The sequence below is a fragment of the Heptranchias perlo genome, chromosome 2 (assembly GCF_035084215.1).
Source record: "Heptranchias perlo isolate sHepPer1 chromosome 2, sHepPer1.hap1, whole genome shotgun sequence".
In the NCBI taxonomy this organism is placed as follows: domain Eukaryota; kingdom Metazoa; phylum Chordata; class Chondrichthyes; order Hexanchiformes; family Hexanchidae; genus Heptranchias; species Heptranchias perlo.
The window spans coordinates 6,448,422-6,460,192 of record NC_090326.1 but is presented as its reverse complement, the minus strand read 5'-3'; the positions used below and the strand labels follow the sequence as shown (position 1 = coordinate 6,460,192).

At 43.1% G+C, this 11,771-nt stretch overlaps 1 protein-coding gene across 1 annotated transcript; it reads left to right on the top strand.

Annotated features, from left to right (window-relative positions):
- The first annotated feature begins 1,916 nt into the window (after positions 1–1,916).
- On the top strand, positions 1,917–10,283 carry LOC137331689 (probable G-protein coupled receptor 139). Its single transcript, XM_067995653.1, has 3 exons — positions 1,917–2,046; positions 2,098–2,205; positions 9,382–10,283. The coding sequence occupies exons 1-3, from the start codon at positions 1,917–1,919 to the stop codon at positions 10,281–10,283; spliced, it is 1,140 nt and encodes a 379-aa protein (XP_067851754.1).
- Positions 10,284–11,771: the final 1,488 nt, after the last annotated feature.

The following is an 11,771-nucleotide window of genomic DNA, read 5'->3' as shown; positions in this document are numbered from 1 at the left end:
TATCAAGAAAAGCAGGGGTCCCAGTACTGACCCCTGTGGAACCCCACTGCACACCTCCCTCCAGTCCAAAAAACAACCGTTCACCATTACTCTCTCTTTCTTGTTCCTTAGCCAATTCTTTATCCATGTTGCTACTGCACCTTTTATTCCACGGTCTTCAATCTTGACGACAAGCCTATTATGCGGCACTTTATTGAACACCTTTTGGAAGTCCATAAACATCACATCAACTGCATTGCCCTCATCTACCCTCTCTGTTACCTCATCAAAAAACTTTATCAATTTGATTTAACATGATTTGCCTTTATCAAATCCATGCTGGCTTTCCCTAATCAATCTACACTTGTCCAAGTGACTGTTAATTCTGTCCCGGATTATCATTTCTAAAAGTCTCCCCTCCAATGAGGTTAAACTGACTGGCCTATAGTTGCTGGGTTTATCCTTACACCCTTTTTTGAACAAGGGTGTAACGTTTGCAATTCTCCAGTCCTCTGGCACCACCCCTGTATCTGAGGATGTTTGGAAGATTATGGCCAGTACCTCCGCAATTTCCACCCTTACTCCCCTCAACAACCTAGGGTGCTTCCCATCTGGACCGGGTGACTTATCTACTTTAAGTACACCTAGCCTTTCTACGACCTCTTCTTTATCAACTTGTAGCCCATCCAGTATCTTAACTACATCTTCATTTACTGAGACTCTGGTAGCATCTTCTTCCTTGGTAAAGACAGATGCAAAGTACTCATTTAGCACCTCGGCCATGCCCTCTGCCTTAATGAGTAGGTCTCCTTTTTGGTCGCTAGTCATTCCCGGCCCTCCTCTTACTGCCCATTTACTGTTTACATGCCTATAGAAGACTTTTGGATTCCCTTTTATGTTGGCCGCCAGTCTATTCTCACACTCTCTCTTTGACCCTCTTATTTCCTTTTTCACTTCCTCTCTGAACTTTCTATATTCAGCCTGGTTCTCACTTGTGTTATCAACCTGACATCTGTCGTATGCTCTTTTTTCTGCTTTGTCTTACTCTCTATCTCTTTTATTATCCAGGGAGCTCTGGCTTTAGTTGCCCTACCTTTCTCCCTCATGGGAATGTGCCTGGACTGAACCCGAATCATCTCCTCTTTAAATGCTGCCCATTGTTCAATTACAGTTTACCTGCCAATCTTTGATTCCAATTTACCCGGGCCAGATCTGTTCTCATTCCACTGAAATTGGCCCTCCTCCAATTGAGTATTTTTACTTTAGAGTGGTCCGTGTCCTTTTCCATAGCTATTCTAAACCTTATGATACTATGATCGCTGCTCCCTAAATGCTCCCCCACTGACACTTGCTCCACTTGGCCCACCTCATTCCCTTGAACCAAGTCCAGCAATGCCTCCTCGCTATTCTAAACCTTATGATACTATGACCACTGATCCCTATATGTTACCCTTCTGACACTTGCTCCACTTGGCCCACCTCATTCCTGAATAACACAGCACAGGCCGAGGATCGAGCCTGGGCCTTTCCTGCTCTGTGTGGGGCTCAATATGTAAATGAACCTGCTCTCTCCTCACATCAGTGCTGCCAGACTGTGGGTCTCATAGTTTCTGTTCTTCCAAATATTCATTAAAATAGTATACTGGGCTTTGGGCTTTCTATCTTTGTAATATTTGGTTAAATATATGTTATGTTATAAAAATTGTTTGGTTTAACTGAATCTGTTTGTTCAGTGAGTGTAATTAATGTCAGTCTCCGTGGGCCCTAATTGTGTCACTGGAGTGTTTCTCTCTGCTATTAATAAGCGACTTCTTTCAACGTGTTATCCCATAGTGTCAGTGGGAGCATCACCTCCGGCACTAACAGGGATCAGCGACTCCACAGAGAGGGAAAGAATAGATCAGAATCTGAGAACAACAGATTGGAATGTTACAACAATGGGTCGGAATCTGAGAACAATAGATTGGAATATTTCAACAATGGATCGGAATCCGGGAACAACAGATTGGAATATTTCAACAATGGATCGGAATCTGAGAACAACAGATTGGAATATTTCAACAATGGGTCGGAATCTGAGAACAACAGATTGGAACAGCCCATTATGGCCTTTTCAAGTTTTGTATCTACTTTATGATTCACTGGCATTCGAGGATCGGATACTTTATGTGATTCTTGGTCTACAAGTAATTTACTATCCTCCCCTCGCTGCTGTTGGTGTCTCTGGTAAGTCTCGATATCCAGCTATTAATCCTATAACCAATGATTCACTTATGACTGTTCTTGTAGTACCCTGTCCCACACTCGCTGCAGTTCGATTTGATGACAAGTCTCCATATCCAGCTGTTAATTATATAAACCATATCTTACTGTATTGCTCTTCTAGTCATTTACTGACCAACACTCGCTGCTGTCGATGTCACTGGTAAGTCTCGATATCCAGCTGTTAATTCTATGAACCATGTTTCACTGCATTACTGTTCTTTTTTGCCCTGTCCCATACTCACTGCCATTGTTGTTCCAGGTAATTCACTATATCCAGTTATTAATTCTATAAACCAGGTTTCACTGTATCACTGTTATTTTTGTCCCCTGCCCTGCATTTGCTGCTGTACGATTTGATGGTAAATTTTTATATCCAGCTCAAAAATTAAAGGGGGCACTCGGGAAGGGAGATATATTGATGGGTGGAACAGGGATGGGAGATATATTTAAGGGGATTTTCTGGGTGTGAGATTTAATTCACAATGGATCCCTGAGAGTGAGGCTGTATTTCAGGGATTCTGAATGTATGCATGTTTCACAGGGTCCTTGGGGTGTGTCAGTATTTGAATGGGGTCCAGACATGGCACTAATATACAAGGGATCCAGTAATGGTACTAATGTACAAGGGGTCCAGAGACAGTGATAATATACAGCAGATTCAGAGATTGTACTAATATACAGGGGATACTGAAACGGTGCTAATGTTCAGGGGATCCAGAGGCGGTGTTAATATACAGGGGGTGCAGAGATGGTGCTAATATTTACAAAGGGAAGCTATGAACAATTGCAGGGGATTGAGAGACAGTGCTAATATTTACAGAGAGATCCAGAGACACTACTAATAACTACAAAGGATCCATAGACGGTGCTAATGTACTGGGGATCCAGAGACGGTGCTAATATTTACAGGGGATCCAGAAATGGTATTAATAATAACAGAGGATAAAGAGATGGAAATAATACATACTGGGTATCCAGAGACAGTACTAATATTTACTGGGTATCCAGAGACAGTACTAATATTTACTGGGGATCCAGAGATGGTACTAATATTTACTGGGGATCCAGAGGCGGTACTAATACTGACAGGGGATACAGAGACGTTACTAATATTTACAGTGGATGTAGAGACATTAATAATATGTACAGGGGATGTCGAGAAGGTACAAATATTTTCAGGGGATCCAGAGATTGTTCCAATATTGACAGGCCATCCAGTGAGGGTACGAATATTTACAAGGGATCTGGAGATGGTACTGATAGTTACAGGTGATGTAGAGACGTTACAAATAAATATAGCGGATGTAGAGATGGTACAAATATTTACACAGGATCCAGCGATGGAATTAATATTTACAGGAGATGTAGAAAATGCATTGGTATTTACAGGGGATCCAGGGATTGTACTATTATTCACACATTGATATTGAGATGGTAATAATATTTACAGAGGGATCCAGAAACCGTACTAATGTTTAAAGGTGGTCCAGAGATGGTACTAATATTTACAGGGGAGGTATAGACATAATTAATATTTACAGGTGATGTAGGGAAGCTACTAATAACTACACGGGATCCAGGAACGGTACTAATATTACAGGGGATCCAGGGTCAGTAGAACGTTTATAGTGGATCCAGAGACTGTAATAGTAGTTACAGGGGACCCAGGGATGGTACTAATATTCAGAGGGATCTAGAGAGCTCATAATAATTACATGTGGTCCAGAGATGCTACTAATATTTGCAGGGGCTCCAGTGATGGTACTCATATTTATATGTGGTTCAGAGACGGTACAAATATTTACAGGACGGTACAAGTATATACAGATTCTCTCAATCCACTGTAAATCGTGATAATATTTACAGTGGATTTAGAGAATCTACTAATATTTACAGGGGTGTAGAGACGTTATTACTATTTACAGGGGCTGTGGAGAAGATACTAATATTTACAAGGGATCTGGAGACAGTGCTAATATTTACAGTGGGTCTAGAGACGGTAATAATATTTATAGGTTATCTAGAGACTCGACTAATATTTACAGGGGAAACAGAGACAGTACTAATTCTTACAGGGGACAAAAAATGTTAGTATCATTCAGAGTGGAATGCAGAGACAGTAATAATATTTACTGAGGAATGCAAACACATTACTAGTATTTGCAGGAAACCCAGAGACGGTATTAATCTTTACAGGGGATCCAAAGACGGTGCTAATATTTACAGGGAATCCAGATATGACACTAACATGAAACAAAAATGGTACTAATATTCACAGTGGGATCCGGAGATGGTGTTAATGTTTACAGGGAATCAAGAGATGGTACTGAAATTTACAGGGGGTCCAGAGATGGTGCTAATATTGCTAATAATGGTGCACAGGATCCAGATGCATTACTAATATTTACAGGGGATCCAGAGAGGGTACCAATATTTACAGGGGATCCAGAGACAGTACTAATATTTACAGGGGATCCAGAGATGGTACTAATATTTACAGGGGATCCAGAGATGGTCCTAATATTGATAAAGAAGAGGTACTTGAAAGGCCAGCTGTACTTAAAGTAGATAAGTCACCCAGTCCGGATGGGATGCATCCTAGGTTACTGAGGGGAGTAAGGGTGGAAATTGTGGAGGTACTGGCCATAATCTTCCAAACATCCTTAGATACGGGGGTGGTGCCAGAGGATTGGAGAATTGCAAATATTACACCCTTGTTCAAAAAAGGGTGTAAGGATAAACCCAGCAACTATAGACCAGTCAGTTTAACCTCAGTTGTGGGGAAACTTTTAGAAACGATAATCCAGGACAGGATTAACAGCCACTTGGACGAGTGTGGATTGATTAGGGAAAGCCAGCATGGATTTGTTAAAGGCAAATCGTGTTTAACTAACCTGATGGAGTTTTTTGATGAGGTAACAGAGAGGGTAGAAGAGGGCAATGCAGTTGATGTGGTGTATATAGACTTTCAAAAGACGTTTGATAAAGTGCCGCACGGTAAGCTTATCATAAAGATTGCGGCCCATGGAATAAAGGGGGCAGTAGCAAGATGGATACAGAATTGGGTAAGAGGCAGGAAACAGAGAGTAGTGGTGAACGGTTGTTTTTTGGACTGGAGGGAGGTGTACAGTGATGTTCCCCAGGGGTCGGTGCTGGGACCACTGCTTTTCTTGATATGTATTAATGACTTGGACTTGGGTGTACAGGGCACAATTTCAAAATTTGCAGATGACACAAAAGTTGGAAGTGTAGTAAATAGTGAGGAGGATAGTGATAGACTTCAAGAGGATACAGACAGGCTGGTGGCATGGGCGGACACATGGCAGATGAAATTTAACGCAGAAAAATGCGAAGTGATACACTTTGGCAGGAAGAATGAGGAGTGGCAATATAAACTAGAGGGCACAACTCTAAAAGGGGCACAGGAACAGAGAGGTCTGGGGGTATATGTGCATAAATCGTTGAAGATGGCAGGGCAGGTTGAGAAAGCGGTTAAAAAAGCATACGGGATCCTGGGCTTTATAAATAGAGGCATAGAGTACAAATGTATGGAAGTCATGATGAACCTTTATAAAACACTGGTTCGGCCACAACTGGAGTATTGTGTCCAGTTCTGGGCACCGCACTTTAGGAAGGATATGAAGGCCTGAGAGAGGGTGCAGAAGAGATTTACCAGAATGATTTCAGGGATGAGTGACTTTAGTTACGTGGATAGACTGGAGAAGCTGAGGTTGTTCTCCTTGGAAGAGAGAAGGTTGCGAGGAGATTTGATAGAGGTATTCAAAATCATGAACAGAGTAGTTAGAGAGAAACTGTTCCCATTGGCGGAAGGGTCAAGAACCAGAGGAGGTAGATTTACGATGATTGGCAAAAGAACCAAAGGTGACATGAGGAAAAACTTCTTTACACAGCGAGTGGTTAGGATCTGGAATGCACTGCCCGAGGCAGTTTCAATTGTGGCTTTCAAAAGGGAACTGGATAAGTACTTGAAAGGAAAAGAAATTGAAGGACTACGGGGATAGGGCAGGGGATGGAACTAGCTGGATTGTTCTTGCATAGAGCCGGTGTGCACTCGATGGGCTGAATGGCCTCCTTCCGTGCTGTAACCTTTCTTTGATTCTACAGGGGATCCAGAGATGATACTAATTTTTACAGGGGACCCAGTGAAAATAATAATATTTACAGGGGATCCAGAGATGATTCTAATTTTTACAGGGGACCCAGTGAAAATAATAATATTTACAGGGGATCCAGAGATGGTACTAATACTTACATGGGATCCAGAGATGGTACTAATATTCATTGCAGGATCCATATGCAGTAATAATACTTACAGCGGATCCAGGCACAGTACTAATATATACTGGGGATCCAATATTTATAGCAGTTCTAGAGTTGGTACTAATATTTACAGAGTGATACAGAGACGGTAATAATTTTTACAGAAGATCCAGAAACAGTGCTAATATTTACAGGCTATCCAGAGACAGTACTAATATATACAGGAATCCAGCAAAGTTACTAATATTCACAGAGGAGTAAGAAATTGTACTAATAATCACAGTTGTAAACAATTTTACAACACCAAGTTATAGTCCAGCAATTTTATTTTAAATTCACAAGCTTTCGGAGGCTTCCCCCTTCCTCAGGTGAACGATGTGAAATGAAGTCCTCGAAATGAAATCGCATTTATAATTCACAGAACAATGCTTGGTGAGTACAGACAGTTTTTTCAACTGCCCGTTGCCAAGGCAATCAGTGTGCAGACAGACAGGTGTTACCTGCCAGGTCTCACAGAATATACAAATCACCAAAAAAAAAACAAAAAACCAACAAACAAAAAAAAACAGAGATAGAGAGGTAGAAACATAGAAAAGACAGCAACTGACCCGTTATATTAAAAACAGATAACATTTGTTCGCTGGTGGGGTAACGTGTAGCGTGACATGAACCCAAGATCCCGGTTGAGGCCGTCCTCATGGGTGCGGAACTTGGCTATCAATTTCTGCTCGACGATTTTGCGTTGTCGTGTGTCTCGAAGGCCGCCTTGGAGAACGCTTACCCGAAGGTCGGTGGATGAATGTCCATGACTGCTGAAGTGTTCCCCGACTGGGAGGGAACCCTCCTGTTTGGCGATTGTTGCGCGGTGTCCGTTCATCCGTTGTCGCAGCGTCTGCATGGTCTCGCCAATGTACCATGCTCTGGGGCATCCTTTCCTGCAACGTATGAGGACACGAGAGGACACACGAGAGGACACCACCCACCAGGTGCATGGTTCATACTCCTGTGACTCGGCCAACGTTGTCTACCTCATACGTTGCAGGAAAGGATGCCCCAGAGCATGGTACATTGGCGAGACCATGCAGACGCTGCGACAACGGATGAACGGACACCGCGCAACAATCGCCAAACAGGAGGGTTCCCTCCCAGTCGGGGAACACTTCAGCAGTCATGGACATTCATCCACCGACCTTCGGGTAAGCGTTCTCCAAGGCGGCCTTCGAGACACACGACAACGCAAAATCGTCGAGCAGAAATTGATAGCCAAGTTCCGCACCCATGAGGACGGCCTCAACCGGGATCTTGGGTTCATGTCACGCTACACGTTACCCCACCAGCGAACAAATGTTATCTGTTTTTAATATAACGGGTCAGTTGCTGTCTTTTCTATGTTTCTACCTCTCTATCTCTGTTTTTTTTTGTTTGTTGGTTTTTTGTTTTTTTTTTGGTGATTTGTATATTCTGTGAGACCTGGCAGGTAACACCTGTCTGTCTGCACACTGATTGCCTTGGCAACGGGCAGTTGAAAAAACTGTCTGTACTCACCAAGCATTGTTCTGTGAATTATAAATGCGATTTCATTTCGAGGACTTCATTTCACATCGTTCACCTGAGGAAGGGGGAAGCCTCCGAAAGCTTGTGAATTTAAAATAAAATTGCTGGACTATAACTTGGTGTTGTAAAATTGTTTACAATTGTCAACCCCAGTCCATCACCGGCATCTCCACATCATAATAATCACAGGGGGATCCCCTGGCAGGAGTAATATTTACATGGGATCCGGAGACGGTGCTAAAATTTACTGGGGATCCAGAGATGGTAATAGTATTCACTGGTGATCCAGAGACAGATACAGATGCAGTCCTATTATTTACAGTGAATCCAGATTTGGTACTAACATTTACAGGTGATCCAGAGACTGTACTAAGATTTACAGGGAATCCACAGATGGTACTAATGTTTACACTGTATCCAGAGACACTACGACTATTTAAAGAAGGATCCAGAAATGGTAATAATATTTTCAGAGGATCCAGAGACGTCACTAATATTTAGATGGGATGTAGACACGTTATTAATAATTACAGAGGATGTAGAGAAGGTACTAATATTTACAAGGGATCAAGGGATGGTAATAATACCTACAGAGTATCCCGTACACTACTAATATTTACAGGGGATCAAGGGACAGGACTAATATTTACAGGATCTCCAGAGACGGTACTAATATTTACATGGGATACAGATACAGTGCTAATATTCGCAGGGTGAACCAGAGACTGTAATAATGTTTACCGAGGGATCCAGAGATGGTATTAATATTTATAGGTTATCCAGAGACTTTACCAATAGTTACAGGGGCTCCAGAGATGGTATTAATATTTACAGGGGCTCCAGAGATGGTATTAATATTTACAGGGGCTCCAGAGATGGTATTAATATTTACAGAGGATCCAGTGGCGGTATTAATATTTACAGGGGATCCAGAGGCGGTACTAATATTTACAGAATATCCAGAGACTGTATTAATATTTACAGGGGCTCCAGAGGCGGTATTAATATTTACAGGGGCTCCAGAGGCAGTATTAATATTTACAGAGGATCCAGAGGCGGTATTAATATTTAGATGATCCAGAGATGGTATTAATATTTACAGGGGCTCCAGAGATGGTATTAATATTTACAGGGGATCCAGACACAGTATTAATATTTACAGAGGATCCAGAGGCGGAATTCATATTTACAGAATATCGAGAGACGGTATTGATACTTATAGGGGCTCCAGAGACTGTGCTAATATTTACACAGTGTCCCTGCCTGATGTATAATTCCCCTGTTTGTTTCCCTTTCTTACAGTTAATTTACTGGCGATTGTGACCCTGTCTCGGGGAAAGTGCGGTCTCTCCAAATGTGTCACTCGCTACCTGGTGGCGATGGCAGCGGGGGATTTAATGGTCATTATCTTCGATCTGATACTCAGACAGATTCCGATTGCTTATGAGAGTCACTTTCGTTTCCTGTACTCCATCCCTGTGTGTAATATCCACGCCGTCCTGCTTTTCGCAGCCACAGACTGTTCTGTCTGGTTCACCGTCACTTTCACCTTTGATCGATTTGTGGCCATTTGTTGTGAGAAGCTGAAAACTAAATATTGCACCGAGAGAACGGCGGCTGTGGTTCTGGGAACAGTGATTTTGCTGAGCTGTTTGAAGAACATTTCCTGGTACTTTATGCTCACGGGTTGGTATCAACTTCACAATACGCCCTGGTTTTGTTTGCTAACAATCAGTGTTCTGGAATCACGTGTGTGGGGAGTGATCGAACTCCTGCAGTATATCCTCACCCCGGGGGTCCCATTTGTTCTGATTCTGCTGCTCAATGCTTTCACCGTCAGATGCATTTTAGTGGCCAGCAGAGCCCGCAGGAGACTCCGGGGTCACAGCAGTGGGGAGAGTCCCAGAGACCCAGAGATGGAGAGCAGAAGGAAATCCATCATTTTACTGTTTCTTATCTCGGGGAATTTCATACTGTTATGGGTATTGTTATTAGTACATTCTATATGGAACCGGATGTTTTATTTGGGGTTTGAGTCTGTATTTCTATCTCAGTTGATACTAGAACTGGGATACATGCTCCAGCTCCTGAGTTGCTGCACAAACACTTTTATTTATGCCGTGACCCAAACGAAATTCAGAGAGCAGTTGAAGAATGTGGTGAAATATCCCTTCATTGCAAGTGTTCAAATCATTAAATCATGAGAGGATCTGAAGACTTTCTCAGAGCAGAGTCAGTTTTGTATCATACGGTGTCTGATTCTCTCTCCACCAGACACTGTGTATTCTGCAATCACTGAAACCTTCATAACTTGAGGCTATTTATCAACTCATTTCAGAGCGTGTCCCAAAGTTCATGGGGGAAAAATTGGATAGGGGCCGTTTTCGGGCGTTGGTAGCGTGATGTGCTATTACCCCCGCCCGATGACTCCTGCACAGGCAGGTCACAAGTTTCAGCCCACCAGAGGACTGACCTGCAATCAGGATTCCATTCCAGGCCTTGCAGGTGGAATCAATGCAATTCGCACTTTCCACCACCAGGGGAGCTCAATCTCTTAAAGGGAGGATGTTTCTTAGAAATTTCTTAAAGGTAGCTGGTACCTGTTATTTGCTGAAAATAACAGTCTACTGTCTGCACGGAGTCTGAACAGAGATCAGACATCGCACACGTAAAACACAGATGCAGGTCCCATCCCTATGTTTACACACTGATGAGTTATGTTAAAACATTGAATAAAGGTTGCACACTACTAAATCCCACATCCTCCAATCTGCACACCAGACCTCACCAATCTGCCGATCTGAGTTGGTACCAGGCCTGTGAGAGTGCATGCACCAAGGTTCTCTGATGATGCACTAGAGACCTTGGTGCAAGAGATGGACAGAAGGAGGGACATCCTATATCTGCAGGGTTGGGGGGGGGAGCAAGAGGCCCTCCAGACATATATCCAAAAGGCAGTGGGAGGCAGCGGGGGACGAAGTCAATGCCAGGCCCACAGCATCATGAACATGGATGCAGTGCAGGAAGAAGTTCAATGCTTTGACATGAGTGGTCAAGGTGAGTGAGGTCAACTGTCAAGTGGTGTCTCCCACCAACTGCACCACACACTACACCCCCATCACCCACATACCAATAAACTCTTTCCATCAGCACTCAACTCTTCCAATCAGATGCTTCCTCTCACCCTTACACATTAACACTGTTTCAAACCGCTCACCCACAAATCATAGGCCACACGCACTAGCTATTCAACCATGACAGGCACATCACCCAGACACACATCCCGCTTTCTTGCAGGAGAAGGTGGCGCATATCTAGAGGCAGCAAGTGGCAGTGGCATTTAGTCCCTCGAGCCTGTTCCACCGTTCAATGTGATCATGGTGGACCTGTGACCTAACTCCATAGACCCACCTTGGCCCCATATCCCTTAATACCCTTGGCTCACGGAAATCTATCAATCTCAGGTTTAACATTCACAAGTGAGCGAGCATCAACTGCCGTCTGTAGAAGAGTGTTCCAAACGTCTCCCACCCTTTGCGTGTAGAAGCATTTTCTAACTTCAGTCCTGAACGTCCCGGCTCTAAATGTTAGACAATGTCCCTGCGTATTAGTATTCAAGTGTAGGAGACCTCCAAAAACAGTTACAAATGTCTCGGCAGCCAGAAGCAATAATTTAGCCACTAACCTGTAAA